General features: G+C 35.1%; 1 protein-coding gene across 1 annotated transcript; it reads left to right on the plus strand.

Moving 5' to 3' along the window:
* On the plus strand, positions 1 to 7,893 carry LOC117336132 (adenosine receptor A2a-like). The gene is made up of 2 exons (XM_033896514.1): positions 1 to 97; positions 6,236 to 7,893. The coding sequence occupies exon 2, from the start codon at positions 6,248 to 6,250 to the stop codon at positions 7,253 to 7,255; it is 1,008 nt and encodes a 335-aa protein (XP_033752405.1). The 5' UTR covers positions 1 to 97; positions 6,236 to 6,247; the 3' UTR covers positions 7,256 to 7,893.
* The last annotated feature ends 13,243 nt before the right edge of the window (positions 7,894 to 21,136 follow it).

Genomic DNA, 21,136 nt, shown 5'->3' on the forward strand with positions numbered 1-21,136 from the left:
AAAAATCGCTAATATAGTCTGATATTGTATACGCGGACTTGTCACTCCGGCGAGACAACTACGGAATCGTTCCTCTTGGAGCTCCAGTGGAACTTCGGTGAGTATCTATGATTTGTTGTGTATAAAGAATATGCATTGTATCTATAATATCACACGAGCGTTTCAAAACAGATGAAGTCCTCAGAGAAAAATGGAAATTACACAATAATTGATTTTTCCGTATTTTCTATTTCTGATCTGTCGGTTACAAACTTGACATTATCACATGATTGGTTATGGTAATTTATTATGACGTAACATACTCTACAACGGTCTAAACTGAAGGGAAATGAAGTTTGAGGTTACAGGGGAAAAAAAAGAAAAAAAAAAGAAGTAGATAACTTGCAGTTCGCAATATATACATGTAAGTTCTTGTCATTAATCATCCGGTTTTAGCTTTGGTGTCCGTGCCATCTGGTACCATGGACACGGCTAGAGAAAGGACATCACCCCCGCAATTAAATGAGCCTGCGTCATTGTACCCACTCTGTAATCTTCTCCAGCTGACATTTTTGATAATAGAAAAAAATACACGTTGTCAAGAAGCTGCTGCAGTCACACTATATTTGTTTTTAAGAATTGAAAGCAAAGGTGAAAGGCGAGTGTGTTAACACTGCGCTATACTGCAACTCAAACAGTATAGTTGTTCCGTCGTTTTTATTTTTACCATAGACACATATTGAGTATCTATTGGTTTCTGATACCGTTGATAGGCAACGCATGATTACATGAAATTTCCTGTTTTTAAAATGCCTTAATTTAGCTGAAACTTGTGTTATGAGGCTTTGTTCGAAGAATTAAGAATTACATCTGAAGTATACATTATGTGCTGTATAATGTGGGTATACATTATGTGCTGTATAATGTGGGGTCTTATTCGCGTCATGACTATTGCTACGGATTGCATTGTTTTAGAATCTTACTGACAAATATTACAAAGAAACGATAAAATGTGGCAGAATTGAAGTAAATACTGACTCTGTTAAGGGCTATTTAACGGCCCTCTTGAAAGAATTCACTCCGATCATGCCAGTGTATGATATTTAATAGGTTTCACAAATTCTCCGGGTACCAACCTGAAAAACATAATTTAGAATGAAAAAAAAATCAATTCATTACGGAATAAAGTTTCAATACTTACCATTACTTTTACTCGAGAAATGTGCGAAAATGCCTTCTTCAACAGTGTGACCAAAAACGGCGGGTCAGTGACAGTGCAAGCAACCACCCGAATCGGAACGCAACGGACCGAATAGACCTAATATCATTTATTGTATTTTTCTTTTTACATAGTTAAAATCAGGAAAAGCTAAGCTTATCATTTCTCTAAACCTGTTATATTTAATACAAGAATACATTATTTACAAATTATTATCGGTAGACTATAGAAATAACAGTTGATTTTTTTCTTTTCGCTCCCTCGTGCTCCATAGGATGATAAGGGCGGCCGCGATCCATATTACAATATTGCGTCGAGTCAAGTGTGAAATTGTTTGACTAGCGTAAAACAAGGGTTCATATGGACGGAATAAAACACTTGGGTAAATAAATATCTCATTCATCCGTAGGTCTTATTTTACGCCTGATTTTATTTTATCTATACCGATGCCAATTATTTATTTTCTGTCAACAAAATGAAAAAATCAAAAAAAAAATCAGCACGAGGTAACGGCTCTGCTCCAAAGGATTATGGAAATAATGCTGAGGGACTCTTCACTTCAGGCAAGCATGATCTAAAACACAGCAGAGGGCGTCTTGACTATAACACTATACCTGTGTGAGCTCAGTAGTATAACAGCCAGTCTTTATCTTACAGCGCGAGTGATCCACGGTCGTCACTGCAAATTTGGTACATTTTTTTCTTATACATTTCACATGATGTAGCTAAGGCGATTGTTTCTGATAATGTTTTTATAATTTACACAACTTGTTTGGTTGTCATTAAAGTAGCTTATTAAACAATCAATGACAATGTTCTCTTTGCGAGATACCACAAATAGACCCGTTTCTCCGGCAGTGGACAATGAAACTTACGACTTCTTTAGTCACTAATGAACGGAAAAATCAATGCTGCTAACAACGATAATTAAAAAAAAAAGAAAAAGAACACTGGTGAACATTTTAATGAAACAGGAATTTCCTAATAGATAGAGTAAATACATAATAATCTTTTAAACTGCCTCTAACAAAACAAAATAATCCATCGATAAAATTCATCAAAACATTAACTAGCTTTCATATCAAGAATTACTTTAAATAGTTCATGTACGTAAAATTGAGTTAATCAAATTATATTATCATATAATAACTAATGGGCACTGAACAAACATTGCCTTTTTCATAAGAGACTTTCATTATACAAACAGGTACAGTTCATTATGAACGAATGTGACGGGTACCCTTGCTATTTTCGAAACCATCCTCGGTCAATCAATACATGACTTGTTATGAATCTTCTCCATGTTTAGCAGCGAATACGTATACATTACCGTCGCTAATACAAATATAGTTTCTCTCTATACAAGTACTCTTGTATATTCAATCTATGTGCTGTATCATTTATCGATTTATTAGCTGATACATATGTTTTTACATTTGCACGGCACAGTCAAGATAACCTAATAAGGTAGATTTGCAGTCTATGACAGCATAGCTGATACCCAAATCGTGACCTCATTTAATGCGTTTGAATAAAAAATTATTAATGCGGTAAAGTAATTCCCTGTTTGAATATTCACAGTTTTGACACGCAACATATTGTGTTTTTATCCAATAACACAAAATGGCCCCCTCCTCCAAGTATCCCTTGGGATATGAAGGAGGAGGGGCATTCTTTAAGCTAAATAGCCCGAGGCTAAGAGGGTATCACATATCATATTCTCGCTGACCAGTGAGAGACGATCTCCATTCAAAGAGGTTTTTAAACCTCATGAATATTCATATGCAGCAGGTATATATAGCCGCACGTGCGAGGACCCGCCATCATTTAAAGAATCGTTTGTTGTTAATGACTAAATATGGGAGGGAACAGTATCACCTCTATATAAATGAGTGAGTCACGTGATGAATCACCTGGGATGGGAAGATACCCTCTTAGCCTCGGGCTATTTAGCTTAAAGAATGCCCCTCCTCCTTCATATCCCAAGGGATACTTGGAGGAGGGGGCCATTCTTTTTCGCTAAGCCCTCGGCTTACGAGGGTATCACATAGCATGTTTAAAGCATTATCAACAAATCACAGAAACATCTGCAATTCAAATCAACATTTTAATGTTTAATTCAATATCTTGATGATCAACTGAAACTTAATCGAAGTTCACTTCGGCAAAAAACTAGAGTAAATTCTCCTCCAGTTTGGGGTTTATTTTATTTTATTAACATTGTAATTACCGACCTAGCACTGAGCTAGCAAAGTTATTGTCAATCTCCACATCTCTATTATAGAATTTATTAAAAGTAGCTGCTCCTGACCAATCTGCTGTACGAAGTATATCACTCATCTTTACCCCGGACACAAGGGCTGCAGAAGTAGATGCACTCCTATAGGAATGTGCCTTGAACTGGGAAGTATCTATCCCGGAAAACACCAACACCTCCTTAAGCCACCTGGCAATCGTAGATGAACACACACCGTTAAGGGTCTTGTAAGACACAAATAATTCCCTCGATTTACGTTTAACTGTTCTATTGATATATTCACGCAATGTCCTAACGACACACAATTTACTGTCTGCAGAATACGAAACAAGCTCTATATACCTTGAAGGTTTCCCTCTCTTAGATGTCTTTTCTAATTGAGAAATTTCAAATATCACTTTCTCTCCGAACGTTCTCATATAATCAATATCCAAACATTGAAATGCCTGCACCCTAGAAGCAGTGGTAAGAGCCGCCAGTGCAACTAGTTTAAGAGTCAGATATTTCAAAGATAGTTCATGAAGTGGCCATAATGTTCGTAAGTAATTTAGCACTCTAGAAACGTCCCACGTATATCAATATCTGGGTTTTGGAGGTCTGGAGTTAAACAATCCTTTCATCAGTCTGGTTATATGAACTGAACCCATGGACCATTTAATGCCGAGTAACGGTAATGTCTGGGTTAGCATAGATTTATGACTATTAATAACAGAATAAGAGGCTCCGTCTTGAAAAATACCAGCCAGGTATTCTATTACCTGTATTTCAGCCGGGAGAAATGGATCAACTTGCCGCGAAATACACCAAATAACCCACTTTCTCCAAGCATGTTCATACTGCTTGATTGTGCCGACCCTCCAGGATGCCGTGATGACCGAGGCAGTGTATGCTGAAATTCCCTGGTTCTCCAGTGCCTTCCTGACACTACGCAGGCGGTAAGACCGAGATGCCTCATCATAGGATGGTGCTCCCCGTTGTGGGGAAGCGTTATCAAATCCTTGTGCCTTGGTAACCTGCAAGGAAGAGATATCAGGTTAGCTAAAACAAGGGGAAACCATGGCTGTGTAGGCCAAAATGGTATAACCAATAGTGCGTGATCAACCTGTTCACTAACAATTTTGTTCATAATTCTGCCTAATAAACTGAATGGTGGAAATATGTATGGTATTATATCATTCCAGGACACAGAAAAAGCATCTACTATCAAAGAATCAGGGTCAAATGACCATGGTGTTTTTTCAACAACGTCTCACCTGTGAAATCGTGTCTGATTCTACTGAGTGTCTCTCATACCGCTCAGGAAAAAAGATTGCGGGTCCGCGCACGTGCGGCTATATATACCTGCTGCATATGAATATTCATGAGGTTTAAAAACCTCTTTGAATGGAGATCGTCTCTCACTGGTCAGCGAGAATATGCTATGTGATACCCTCGTAAGCCGAGGGCTTAGCGAAAAAGAATGACCTTAGATGTTAATAGGACGTTAAACAAAATAAACCAAACCAAACCAAACCACACAAAATATGACGGAATCATAGAAACACTGATTTCGGCCCCTGTGACCAATGTTTACACACACTCCTTCCCAGTATAACATAGAGCTGTCGTAATAACTCTCGTTATGTATCCATACAGTATATGAAAGTCCAAATACTTCAACTTACACTTTCCATTCCAAAATCGCGACGCGGTTGTATGTAAACGGTATAAAAATGTATCCCTCCGCATAATTTATTCTGGGAGACCATTTGAAAAAAAAATCTAAATTAAACATAAGCAAATCAATAACATGATTCTACCAATTAAAAAAACGCATTTTTTATGTATTCCATGCACTATTTTGTTTTACTAATTTACACGCGACAATAATGTGTTCCAGTTGTTTAACTGTCGGAGCAGTCGGTAATGCGGGGGTTCTAAAACATAACTGGAATTATTTATATAATTATCAAAATGAGGCAAATTTTTTTTTTCAGGGCAATAAATTGAAGTCTATATATATATTGATAATCAAAATAATTGCGAACTACTTTTTCTGTGTTTTCATTTCTGCGACACCGTGAAGTGGCCATCAAGTGTAAGCCAATCAAAACGCCATGAACCACGTGATACGAGAAATCCTGGTCATAGTTTAGCGCGTCAACTAATCAAACAGTTTTTCCCCTACGTGTGGCACAAACTGAATGTTATCATTAACAGTTGTTATGCTTATTTGATGATTTGAATAAAACTTCTATATTGTGGTAGAGAAGCTGTTTAACGATGGATATAATTTTCACGGTTTGATAATTAGTTTTCCATTTTTTTTTTGTATGCAGAATGCAGCTTTCTGATTGGTTGAGTTGTTTTAATACCCTGTGGAAAAAGTTGTCACATGTCAGCATGGACGTTGCATATTGATTTGTTTTAAAATAAATCCTTTATTAGATAAAATTGTAAATAATAAAAAAAATTTGTTTTAAATTAGAATTACATTTTCAGAAATTAACTACATTGTTGATATCAATATGCTTTTTGTTTAAAATGTTTTACGCGGATTCATACAGTTTGCAAACCAATTTTTGAATCTATGAAACTAAACCATATTGACATCAATGCTTAAATGTTTCCAACGAGAAAAAACATTTTTTAGTAGAAATTGTTTAGCGGCTGATAATTTCGGTTTTACTTTTATAGTATTTTTGTCGATGGTTTTCTATCCTTAAAAAACTTAAAATAAGTAGCAAGCCCTAGCTCTATTGGTCATATTTTGTAATCAAACCCTCTTGTTATTAACACAGGAAGAGTGAAAAATGAACGGAAGTGGCAATGTACATTGGAACATGACGTCGACAAATTCCACGGAGGAATGGAGGGATTCGATAGAAGTGAAATCATTACCATTGACTGTTGTTTTTGTGATGTCCGTCTTCGTAACCGCCTCCAATCTTCTAGTCTTAGTCATTCTACTCTGCAAGCCAGGAATACGAAAGAATTACAGGATTGAGTTTATTTTGTGGCTATGCCTGAGCGACATCGTTGTTGGAATTACTGGTTGGTTGTTTGTATTCAACTACATCATCAAGGATTTGTCGACCAATACACATTACTGTAGTTTGATGTACCACTTCATAGGAGCTGGTATTGGACAATCTATCGCGCATACTTTCCTTATTTGTATCGATCGGTATATGGCTGTTGTCAATAACATAAAGTACAAACAGTTTAACAAGAAATATCGCTACATGGTCATATTCGGTACCTGGTTTTTTATACACGGGTATGTCGGCATACTTGTCGTTATTTGTATGAGAGTGAAATCTATTACTTACTGTTCGCTGGAATCTTTCCCTAGATATAAGACATTTGTAAATGGCACCAACGCGCTCTACATGCCCCTCCTAGTATCCATACCCTGTTTATACATTTATGTTCTGATAGTATTCAAAAAACGTTTAAGGCAGACACACAACTGTCCGCATGTTCCTTTATACGTGGTAGGGACTGCTACCACATCTGAGATCCAGGTAAACAGGGGACAAAGAAAACAAAGGATTCAGAAGTATGAGGAGCACGTGATCGTAACGACAGGACTGATCGTCGTAACATTCCTCCTCCTTACCGGCCCTTTTATCTTAATAGTATCCTTTCTATACGGATTTGGTTTAATGTCGGTCAACAGATCGACCAGGATACTAATAACAATACTAACATTTTGTAACTCTACGGTCAATCCATTCCTGTATGTATGGAGAATTAGAAAATTTCGACTAGTATTATACAAAATATTTTGTCCTTGTAAAACACCTCGAACTACTTAGTAGCACGGGGTTGATAACGTTACGATGATCATTTTCTGAAAAATAAATTCAAGTCTGTTGTAAAGGATTGTTGTTTATTCACGATACGTCGCTGTAACACCACAATCGTCGGGCGTTTCAGCATGAAACGCCAGTTTTTCAGTGTTTACTTATTTGCTGGGTTTCCCGTCATATGACTCAGGAATCAGTAGTCGGACCCTATTAAACCGATACATATATTGAGACCTTTATTGAGATCTTCACATGTTATCCACAGCAATTCGGATATAATGTTCTACCGAAGTACACAAGCACGAAAGTACAGGAAGATTCATTATCTTAGACCCTCGAGAAATGGGCGGAATAATTATTTTCATGGCGATTAGTGAAAACTTTATCTCTGATGGAGAAATTCGGTATGATCCTAACGGTTAACCTATCTACGGATATACATGTTACATACAGTGCCTGATATGTTCACATCAGAAACAAATTCGTTGGTGGTATCTTACACGACTTTCACGTATTTGCATATTTCTATTTCTACATGTTTGTTATTTGAGAATAAAGAGGGCAAACTTTATACTTCACGTATTTGCATATTTGTATTATGAGCGACAACTTTATACCTCGGGGCGATCTTCTTGATTGTAATTTAATGATAATAATGGCAAACTTAATACTTTGCTCAGTTTTAAAATATTTCTAATTGGATTTAATTTTGAGGTTAACACACATCTTGTTCATATTATATTTTATTTGTTGTTTATATTTATTTTCGTTTCCCCGACTTCCTTTCAGAATGTTTACACATTTAACACTAGCATCACTGAAGAGCCCTAGAATGACGAACCAGCTGCAGTATTTCATTCATAAATCAGCATAATCATACATACTTTATTATTTGTTTGATACTCATTATTCACATATAAAGGTTTTCACTCTTTACTACCTAGCACCCAATCTGGTTGTTTTATAACAATAGTTAAGTTTGGTTAAGTAGGGTTTAACATCCTATCAACAGGTAAGGTCGTGTGGTGAATGTGTATGATTTTTTGGAGGCTGCAGTATTTTCGTGATTGTCTCTTTGTGATAGTGAGGAACTGATGTCGACTTTACAGTACTACCTCATTGGAACCGAAGGCACCTAACACGACACTTCACCCTGTCTCATTATACTGGCAATCGGCGAACCAGTCGTCCCACTCCAAGAAATGCTTACCGCTAAGCAAGAGCAGCAACTACCTGTTTTTGGGTCTGATGTGTATTTGTTTTGGGACAGAATCCACACAGAGACGAACGCTGAACTAAAGGCCAAAAGTGAGGCAGTGTCAAGGGAGAAATAAGGGAGAAGAGAGTCTTTTAGAAAGATGAGAACAGATAAGATCCCAAATGTATTTGACTGTTACTATCATACAATGGGGACATCAGGTACTATTCTTACGCCCTATTAGTAGGTTCTTTATCGTGACAATAAAATATGTTTGGACAAAAAACAAATATTAATAGTAAATAAACGTTTACAGTAACCATTAAGTGATGCTTTAGAATTAGTACATAGACTGACGTATTCGTTTACGCATGCGCCTGATGGAATAGTTTGGTCATGTATTGCTTGACGTTCAACAGCTGTGGCCATTAAGGACGGCTTCCCCTACCTGCGAGCTACATGCGCGTGGTGATACTTGGGCAGCGAGGCTTCGGTATGTGCATAGTTAACATGGAAAGTCTTCTGACAAGAAAATAAGAGAGGGATTAAGTAATTCATATGTACTACCCTAGATAATTTTCTCGCGATTAAATGAAATTTCAGTAATTGAAGTTTAAAGGTTGAAAAATGAGCTATGAGGTGAGATATTTTCTTTTATTATACTTTGTTGCAAATATATCAAGTAAACTCTGAAAACGAAAGAAGGAAATGTAGAATGCTACTTATTAGAGTGATGTTTCTAGAAATGTCTTGAAAGAAAAAATCGCCAATTATTTAGATTAAACTGAATTATCTGTAGATCTGCTGCTGTTTGGTTGTGACGGACTTCCTGATAATGAAAACTGTTCTCTACATTGAAACCTCGTTATCCTCAACTCTCGTAACTCGAAGACCCTACTTAACTCGAAAAGTTCCGACAGTAAAAACACATTCGCTTACCTCGAATACCTAGGATATGTCTAAGTTGTTTTGTGACCCCGCTGACTTTGAAATAGTTTAAACATAGTTTACTCTCAAGAAAATGATAAGAGGATTGGGCACAAGTTCTAACGAACTTTCTGATAATGAAAACTCTTTTAGCTAATATATTCAATTAGCAATTCATACTAAGCATTATATACGATGGTTATCATACTTCTAACTAATATGTTGGTTATATCTGTCATTAGATGTTAACATCACTTACATTCCCTATGTTATATATTGAACCTTATTTACTTATTGTAAAATCCATGATGTCAGCAAATTATCAGTATGCCTTTAAATACACGGCAATACAATGTATATGTAATACTCTATTGCATATGAACTTTATACAGACATATGGGAACAGTCCTTACATTTAAGCATTGAACTGTGACCAAATGGTAGTATACAGTCGATATGAATACAATTTGGGTGACAGATAAATATAATTTAACGGGCGACATGAAATATTTATCTGTCACCCAAATTGTATTCATATCGACTGTATACTACCATTTGGTAACAGTTCAATGCTTATATTTACATTCATAATTTTTTTTCTATTTACTATAGCTTAAGACGCGTTTAAATTTGCCGCTCCCCCTATCACTGACGTCATCAGGTTCAAATACCGGAACAGCCGAAACTTCCAGAAGGATTAATATAGTCCCTCATGTCGTTATTAATAGCAAACACATACAATGGTTTTGCACAAATTTGGCTTTATTTTATATTTCATATACGTTTGTAGATATCGTCAAGTTATTCACAATTGCATAATATCTGGTTGTTTAAAATCCAAGCCGTTTTTCGCCGCAATGCTATACGGTTAACATTTAGAAGTGATGCGGCTTTGAACGGGTATTGCACAGGACAGACTCGATTCCTCGGAAATACTTTAGTTTCTATCGACTGGATTTACGTTAATTTCAGAAGAATATCAGTTCTTAAATTCTAAATGAAAGTCGTGTTCCAAAGATATTTCGTTCGAAACAGATTCAAGTCTAACCAGTCGCATCTTAGCAGACGATTTTCAACTTCACAGGGGCTCGATTTGTAACCACAAAACTAAAATCCAATATACATACAAAACCGGAAACCATGTCGATGCTCCCGATTTTTCACAAGTTTTTTTTTTTTTTTTTGTTTTATAAATACTGAACTTTTAATGTTGTCGTGTCTTACATTTCTGAAAATTCGGAAACGAGCCCCTGTGAGTGTGACGACATTGACAATTTGATAATTCCTAGATCAAGAACGGCGCTTATAGTTATTTTGTGTTGACTACATTTTGTTTTAATTATAAAATGTTACTCTCATAACTTGTGAAGTTTTGTGAACTTTATTTTTTGTGTTGTGGATTATAAATGCTAGTATTCGAAATCTCTCCAGGCCGAAAGTAACTGGCGGCCATTGTTTTGACCAGCAACATATGGGGTTGTATTCATACTCTGACCGAATCACTGTAAATTGTAGTATACATTCTCATGAATACAATTTGGTTTACTTACGACATATAGGCAAATGCAACACAGAATGTAATTATAATACGATATATCTATTGTCTATTGTAAAGGTAAATTTTGACATTTTTCGTCATTATTGTCTTTTCTTAGTAATTTGCCGTCATATGTATTTTTCATCATTTATGTTTTACGGGAAAAGACGGGTCATATATTTTTAAACATATGTCTGATCCCATTTTTGTATTTGCAAATGAAATATGTTCAAATGAATAGATAAATCAAATCGACCGCTTATGCGACTATGTCTATTGCTAGGTTTCGTCTCTACTATAATCACCGTTCTGTCGGATTTAATCCAGTCTTCACTCCACTACTTCCAAAAATACAACTCAAAAGCAAATATAAATTTGCCGTACTAGCGTGCCCGTGTAATAGAATAGCGACCTTCTGTAAGTGTGTTTTACCGCTACCGACCCGAGCGATTGTACATGCGCCCTTGTTATCCATGAATAACCTGACATTGTGACCTCTGACCCGATCTATAGTAGTAAACAATACGCGCTTCGCTGCCTCCAACTCTCTCCACGTGGAACTACGCACGCGCTCGTCACTGTCCCATGTTCCTATGACCACGCAGTCACCATGCTCGTACAACCTTTCCACATTTGGAATAAAACCGTCGCCTTCAGCCAAGGCCAATGCCTCATGCATATAACCAGTGTCCTCGGCACTAAGTGTTTCATCTCCCTCCATAAGAGGATCCACACAGGGGATAACAAAACCTCCGTAACCTACCTCAGAGGCATCGGTACAAATTACCTTTGAACATTTGTTACTCTCCCTCAATGTCGACCCTTTGTCGTTTAAAGTTTGTACATTAGAAAGCCAAAATTCTATTTCGTTCAGCGCCTCTGCGCTCAAAAACACTCCAGCATTCCAGCTGGCTCTCGTCAACAAACTTGCGCTAAGTTCACGCGTACGCAATCGAACCATCTATCCTATTACACTGTGCATTGATATGACCAGCCCTACAATGCTGGCGATATACCTGGCCGAGAACAACAGTTGACCTCTGCTACAGACTAACGACATAGTGTGTTTCAACAATGACACCAATCTGTCAACCCTGTCGGTGGAAACTCTAAGCACGCCTTCTATCATTGCCTACGTGTACCCGAGCCACGTGACATCCTGGGATGGCTCCCATTGGCACTTTTCGTCCGCGATAAGGAAACCGTAATCTCTCAAACATCTCTTTACGCAGTGACTGGCTACGTTAGCCCCGCCTACCGTACCATGACCACCAATGCCGTCGTCCAAAAACATAACTAGTTTGTGACCTTGACCACGCACGTGCTTGACTACCTGTCGTAAGACCTTTGTGAATATATAACCCGCCGTAGAGATACCAAACGGGAGAACGTTAACTACAAAGATTTTCAAGCATAATAAATTTAATTGTTTCAGTGTTCACTGTTTAATAGCCAAATCCCATAGAATGCTGAACAATGGCATATTTCATATTTTGTTTAGTTTCCTTTCACTTTTTTTCCTTTTTTTTTTCAGTCAGTATGGAAAACATTTCCTTCTCTCTCTGCTTTTCTTTCTATCTCTTTTTACGTTTCTCCTTGATCTGTACTCTATTCCTTCGTCATTTCTCTCGAGATTTCTCTTCCGACAAAGTATCGCGATCGGTATTAATACAATTAACAAGCTACCCTGGTAAAATCTTGGAATTATTTGACAATACTTAGGTAGATATCTTAATATATATAAAGAATAACAGAATAATCTTTAAATGTCTGAACACTTAACAATTGCTTCAGTTAATTGCCAGGGCCTTGGAGACTTTAAAAAAAGAAAGGATGTTTTTATGTATATTAGAGAGAAAAAATATAATATATATTGTCTGCAGGATACACACTTTACATCAAAACTAGAAAATAGGATTAGAACTGAATGGGGATATGAATATAAATTTAGTAACAATAACTCAAACTCCAGAGGGGTAGCAATATTATTTAATAACAATTTTTCTTACACTATTCATCATACTACATGTGATCCAAATGGTAATTTTATTGTTTTGGACTTAACGATACAAGAGAACAGACTTACTTTAATAACTTGTTATGGTCCAAATACTGATAATCCAAGTTTTTATTCAGAAATAGATGAAATATTATTAAATTATAACAATGAAAAGAATATTCTTTGTGGAGACTTTAATTTGGTTTTAAATCCATTAATAGACACTTATAATTACAAGCATATTAATAATCCAAATGCAAGAGATAAATTACTTGATATTATAAATGAATGTGATTTAGTTGATTCGTATAGAGAATTTCACCCAGATACAAAAAGATTTACATGGAGACGAAAAAATCCTACAAAACAAGCTAGACTAGATATTTTTCTAACCTCAAGGAATGTCCTATCAAATATATTAAATTGTACTGTTGAATCAAGTTATAAGTCCGACCACTCCATGATTACATTAAAAATAAAATTTCAAGAATTCAAAAGGGGTAAAAGTCTATGGAATTTCAACAATACTTTATTAAACGATATTGAGTATGTACAAACAGTCAAGAAAGTAATAAAAGATGTAAAGAAACAGTATGCAGTGCCAATCTATGATATAAATAACTTGGATAACATAAATGAAAATGAAATACAATTTATTATTGATGACCAGTTATTTTTGGAAACTTTATTGATGGAAATCAGGGGAAAAACAATTTCTTATGCCTCTTTTAAAAAAAAACAATCTTCGAAAATAGAAACAGAGTTGATTACCAAAATTCAGAACTTAGAAGAAAGGGAGGGAATTACAAATAATGATGATATTTATCAATGTAAAAAAGAGTTAGAAGAGATTAGAGATAAAAAATTGAAGGGAAATATGTTTAGATCAAAGGTAAAATGGATAGAAGAAGGGGGAAAAACCATCAAAATATTTTTGTAGTTTGGAAAAAAGAAATTTCACAGAAAAAATAATACCAAGGATAGAAACAGAGATGGGAATTATTACAAAGCAGGAGGAAATTTTAGAAGAAACCAGAAAGTAATATGATAGACTCTATAGAAATAATGATAAACCCTCTAATTACTCATGGATTAATGATCTCTCACTTACTGATATCCCTAAATTAACAGTCGATGAAAAAAATAATTTAGAAGGTAATATTAATTATAAGGAAGCAACGTTAACAGATGTATTAAAAAGTATGAAAAATGATAAAAGTCCTGGGTCAGATGGTTTCACTGTTGAATTTTTTAAATTTTTTTGGAAAAATCTCAATTCATTTATTATTCGATCAGTAAATCGGGGATATGAAACAGGTGAATTATCTGTAACTCAAAAACAGGGAATCATTATTTGTATACCAATGGGAGATAAACCCCGTCAGTTTTTAAATAATTGGAGACCCATTTCTCTTTTAAATGTTATATATAAAATAGCTTCAGGATGCATCGCAAAAAGACTTAAATCAGTTCTAGATAAACTTATACATAGTGATCAAACAGGTTTCATTCCGGGCAGATATATAGCTGATAATACTAGATTAATTTATGATGTAATGGATTATACAGAAGAACAACATATACCAGGCATGCTTCTTTTAATAGACTTCGAAAAAGCTTTTGATTCTGTTTCATGGACATTTATAAATCAAGTTTTAGAATTTTTTAACTTTGGGGACTCAATTAAACATTGGATACAAACTTTTACAAATAATATTTCTTCTTTTGTAAACCAAGGTGGAAATTTATCTAAACCCATTAAACTAGAAAGAGGCTGTAGACAAGGAGATCCATTATCACCCTATATTTTTCTTCTCTGTGCAGAAATATTAGCAATTAAATTAAGAGCAAATACACACATAAAAGGCATAAAAATTGACACAACAGAACATCTTATATCACAATTCGCTGATGACACTTCTCTTATTCTAGATGGTACTGAAACATCACTTAGGTATGCTTTAAAAGAACTTAATTACTTCTGGGAAATATCGGGACTCAAATTAAACTACACAAAAACACAAGTTATATGGATAGGGAGTAAAAAATACAGTTCAGAGAAATTAGTCAATAATCTTGCTCTATCATGGGGTTTAACACATTTTAATCTTTTAGGAATTAACTTCAATGTTGACCTCAGTAAAATAGTTCAGTCTAACTTCAAAGAAAAAATTACTAAATTAAAGGCACTAATTAAACAGTGGAATAGACGATATATAACTCCGATAGGTAGAGTAACCGTAATAAAAACACTGCTACTACCAATACTTACACACTTATTTATAGGATTACCATCACCTAACCAATCTACTATGAAAGAGATTCAAAATATGTTCAATGAATACCTTTGGGGAAGTCCAATAGCAAAGGTCAAAGGAGATATTATTGTGAAATGTTATGAAGAAGGTGGCTTGAAAATGGTTAATATCCAACATTTTGAAATGGCCTTAAAATCAACATGGATTAGAAATATTTGTCTTAAAAGTTCAAATTGGCAGACACTTCTTTTTACAAAAATTAATAGAAATAAGTTTTTAACGTTAGGAAATAGATATATTGAATATAATATCAAAAATGTACTTCATAACAACTTTTGGATTGATGTTTTTAATGCGTGGAATATATTAAGAGGGAAAATTGAAATATTTATGCCAGAACAAATATTATCTCTACCAATTTGGTATAATGATTTAATAATAATAGGTAATAATACTGTATATTATAAGCAATGGTTTGATAAAGGTGTGATTTTTATAAATGATTTACTTAAAGAAGATGGCAGCTTTCTTCAACAGAATGAATTTAATGAAGCTTTTAATTTAAATACTAACTTCCTTGATTATAATGGTATTATATTGGCAGTCAAACGATTAGGATGGAATTTTGAAAAAAAACTTACATTACCATTGATACCACTGTATATTGATATTGTTATTAAAAGTAAAAAAGGTACAAGAGATATGTATAATGTATTGAATAAAAATAATGTATTGCCTACAGGCCAAGCAAAGTGGGACACCATATTTGGAAATATACCTATTGAGGAATGGAAAAAAATATACAGATTGTCTTTTGACACAAATAAAAATTCAAAACTACAATGAATGCAATTTAGAATTAATCATCATGTCTTAGCTACAAACACTTATTTGAAAAAGATTCATTTTGTTCAGTCTGATTTGTGTAATTTCTGCTTCATAGAAAAAGAAACAATACAGCATGTACTTTGGGAATGTAATAAAGTCCAAAATTTAATTATGGCTTTCCAAATTTGGTTGCAAGCTACTTGTAATGAGACATTTAATGTATGTAAAAAAGATTTCATTTTTGGTAAAATAGCACAAAACCCACACCAAAATAACAGAGCAGAAAATATTATAATACTAAATATGAAGCACTATATTTATTGTCAAAAGTGTTTAGGTAAAGCTCTGTACTTACCCACTCTAATTAGTAACCTTAAAACTTCATATAACATCGAGAGATACTTAGCAAAAAAATGTGACAAGGAAGCTACTTTTATTGAGGATTTCAGTGCTTACCATTCAGCTTTTAGAAAATAAATATAACCATTACATTAAGGTAGTGTCTTTCATTATGAAATAGATTTCAATTTACCAACGTAATTAATTTTTATATTTTTTCAATTTGCTTGTGTTTTTGTTGGACTCGTTTCTTTTCCATTAAATGTTTTTATTAGCAATAGTCAGTTATTTTTTTGTCACCCTTTCAGAAATTGCCTTTGCTTTCGTCGGAAATCTCGTTCCCTCTTCTCTTCTTCCTTTTATGTTTCCTTTATCTCTTATCTTTGTATTTCCTTTTCAAAATCAGCTTCTACTTTTTATCCAAACTATCCCCCAATCCCATTTTTCAATTAGCTCCAGGCAATATATTCATTGGTTGATTGTTTTCAATTCTACATACACTATACTGCCCAATAATTAAGAATGTAATAGTAGATTATAATAGATTTAAAATACACCAAAAATGTAGGAAGAGAGTATTGATGTATATGTTTGTCTGGAACTAATAAAAAAAAAAAAAAAAAAAAATACAAAGAGTCGCGCGACTCCGCCCATTTCGACCTCGAAACCTAAGACATTTCTATGTTCGGGATAAATTTCAATGTGATGATAGGCTAACTTTAAATCAAAAGTGAACAAAAAATCGCCTTGATGAAACAAATCTCGAGCAACCCTCGTATCCTCGTATTTAAATTTGAACTTGTGGAGAAACACATTTATGTGGCGACAATCTAAGACAAGACGCGGTTTACCTGCCCGGTTGTACGCTACTGTCAGAGGATTGACAACACGTGGCTGAACTTTGACCTCAGATATACAGCCAATGCTCAGTAAATTCTCAACCTCCGTGTTAACAAACTGAAGAATGTCACGAGCAGACTTATTGTTTCTCAAACGAACATTTGGAGGGATTTCTTTAAAAGGCAACTTATAACCGTCGGCTATTACCGATAAAACACTATCGCTGGCGCCAGTACCTTTCCAATAAGCTAAACACTTATTCAATCTACCAAACGGCGAAATCGCCCTTTTTACTCTAACCGCCGAGACGGTAGAAATATCGTTAAGCTCAACATGCTTAGTATCAAAAATACTAATTATCTTTTGACCGTTGCTGGGTCCAACAGCTGACATGGCTGGGCACTCTGACCTCCAATGTCCGGCCCTTCCACAACCATAGCACACCCCAGGCCTAGGGGTCCTGACGGGGATCACTTTGTCCGATTGTCCTGAGTGTTCAGCTGGGGTTGAGTAGGTACTACGTTGGTAAGGCGAATATCGAGATCTCCATTTAGTAGATTTTTGCTTAGCCGCCTTGATTTTACGGTCCGCTCTTGACCGGGCCCGGTCCATCCGTTTCTCGTCGTCCGAGTCCGAGGCGAGGGGATTAGAAATATACTTCTCGACGGCTTTCCATCCAGCCTCCGACGTGTCGGCCAGTTTGATAAGCTTTTGCCGATGATTAATCAAGTCCATACCTTCGGCAATAAGGGATATGGTGGCCTGAGGGTCGTGTAGAGATATTTCATCAGCTTCTTGTAACTTAGAAGCGACATTCCGGTTGAACTTGAATTGCTCTTCGCAGCTCTTTTTAGTGAATTTATGATTGTCCACACCGATAATGTCCTGTCGTATTTGCGCTCGCTGAACATTGGAAATGTCAACCTGTTTTGCATGGATTTTGGCCTCTAATTCACCCAACTTCTCTGACATTAATACGTCCAAACGAGAGAACAACGCTGATTGTGCCTCATCGACAGTAGATTGTATATGTCTGTTAATTCCTGGATCCATGATGTTCTAGAGTACATGTATATAGGAGCGAATTTAGCTGTGTCCGCCCTGCTGAGATGGCAGCTAGAAAATGACCTCACGACCACGTGTACCCGGGTATGTACACGTGTACCCGTTCCCGCGGAGCGTGCGCCTAGCACGAGTAATACGATGTCGTTAAAGACAAATTATTCCCGCTATACTGACGAAACGCGGGAATATTTAATTACCATTTTATCGCCTGCTTAAGTCATTTGTTACAGACAACAGTAATTATATGATTGCAAGAATATATTTAGTAGTATGTTATTATCCATATTGACGTCAGCGGCCATATTTCGATGTATGAATATAAACTTTATCGAGTTTACAACAATAAAGACTAAAACTAATCATGCCTCTTGACCAGGATGGAAGCATGCGGAGGAAACAGGAATACCGAAATAATACCAGCTGTTTCGGAGTGATAAGCGTCCTGTGTAAATCTATATTAAATCCGGATTAAGCCTCTACCTAATATAAAGCTACATTCTTAAAATGAAGATGTTGTGCAATTGTATCAACAATTTGAAATATTCTATCCAAATATGTTACAGAAAATTATTAAATACAGAAAAAAGGAAAGGAATTCAATTAATGTTTTGTGTCTCTTTATCAGCATCACAATTTTACTTATTTGCTAAAAGGAATAAAACAGCTTCAACCTCCAGCTCTGATACAAGTTTTACAGGCATTGATAAATCTGCTACCACAAATAAAAATTCCAAAGCTAACAGAGTTCTCAAACGTGCGAAACCCTCAGTCAACCAAGCAACGCTAGATACTTTCAAAATGGACGCGCAATTAAAAAAATTCAGTACCAACATGATGGCAAATTTTAAAGTCTTGGAGGATAAAATGAATGATATCACTGAAAAACTCTCAGATATGGTGACATCAGAGAGTATGAATAAACAATTTAAAACCATGGCAACAAAAACGGATCTAGAAACTGTAAAAAAAGATATCATTGAAGAGCTGAACTCGAAAGTTGAAAAACTCGAAAACCGGGTATTAACACTTGAAATATCCAATGACGCAATGTTAAAACGTATTGAATTCCTAGAGAAAAAAGTACAGAAAAATGAAGAAGCGGTGGCAGAAGTTGGATTTATAACAGAAAAAGCCCACTATGACATCAATGAACTAGAACAATATACCAGGAAATCGAGTGTTCGAGTATTCGGCCTAGCGGACGAGCAAAATGAAGATATAGAAAAAAACATGTGTGAAAGTTCATCGTTTTCTAAAAACCAAGCTGGAAATGGACTTAGAGAACTCCGATATCGATGTGTCTCACAGGCTAGGAAAGTACAAACCTGACAAAGCTAGACCTGTCATCGTGAAGTTCATGTGTCGACGGAAAAATATTGAATGCATAAAGAAGCGCTACAAGCTAAAAGGACGCGGTGTCGTAATTAGAGATGGTCTCTCGCGCGAAAACCAGTATATGATGGACAGTCTCTCTTTCGAGGATCGTGTCAGTGACAAATGGTCTGATAATGGTAAAATGTACGTAAGACTATCGGCAGACAAGAAGGTCCATAGAGTATACCCAGGCATAGACTTGGATGGACTTGTGCATAAGTCACATCCGTAACTTTTGTGTCACTAATGTAAAATAAAACAAGAGACAAAAAGCTGATGACTATACTTTATTACATTTTTACTAGTGAAATATCAAAAATTATTCATTCTGTAAAAGGGATATTTTTCACTAGTGAAGAATATCATGAAAAATATCATTTTTGCTGATTTGACCAATCAAATTCAAGATTAGAAAATACCAAAATAATTGACCAATCAGAAAGCCTGACATATATGTCAGCACCTGGACAGGAGAAACTACTGTTTTTGTTTAAAATTATCGCTGTAGTCCTAGTTAGCATACGGGGTAGGGTTTTCGTTGATAAAAAATGTAATAAACAGAATATCTAACAGTGTATTCAGTAATACCAAATATATTTCACTCGTGTGGCTAATATTTTGATATTTTTCACTCGTGCAAAATATCAAAATATTAGCCCCACTCGTGAAATATATTTGGTATTACTGAATACACTGTTAGATATCCTCTATGTATGCATATAATGATGCGTATACTACTGATTTGTGTTTCTGTTCATCATTTGTAATATTCTGAGTTGCCTACTACATACGAAAATTTCAAATACAAAATATAAGTTGCTTCGCCAAAAAATAGTTGAATTCAAAGAAAATCATATATCACAAAGGGAGAAAGTATTACTAGTTATATATAATTCGTTGTTTAAAAGTATTAAGTATTGCAACAGGCTATATCCCCAATTTGGTTCGATTGCGCCTAAAATATTATCTGTACCTCTTTTTGTATTTCAATTTTTTGTATTAAGCTCTTAAGTGTGCTGTATAAAAAAACGGTAGACCAATCATCGGTTAATTGTACTGGTATTAAGACTAAATATGCGAAATTGTATTTCTCTATCAATCGCATATCATACATATACATGTGTTACATTTGTATATGCCATATATATATATATATATACGTGCATAAATTGTATATACAATGATTTATATACAAGGTCATGACCTCACAACATGGTGTCGCTATGAGTACTTTAAAGCTTCTTGTTGATCAACTTACTAAATCACTAAATGTTTCAATATTACATATATTTAGTATGTGCATATAAAAGTATGATTGAATTTGGACAGAATACGGGCTTGTTCAAAAGTCCTCATCTTGAGTTATGTATTACTTAATTCATGATCAATTACATGTTCAATAATCATTAATGTATTATGTTAAATAGAACGTGTTAAAATTTATATAAAATACACGAAGTTTGACTGTCTTGATCATCTTCGTAAATCACTAAATATTTTCAATATTACATATATTTATTTTTGT

Source organism: Pecten maximus, chromosome 10, assembly GCF_902652985.1.
Source record: "Pecten maximus chromosome 10, xPecMax1.1, whole genome shotgun sequence".
Lineage (NCBI taxonomy): Eukaryota > Metazoa > Mollusca > Bivalvia > Pectinida > Pectinidae > Pecten > Pecten maximus.

Bases quoted from the DNA above. Each gene is read 5' to 3' on its own strand.
- LOC117336132 (XM_033896514.1), top strand. From the start codon at position 6,248: ATGAACGGAAGTGGCAATGTACATTGGAACATGACGTCGACAAATTCC.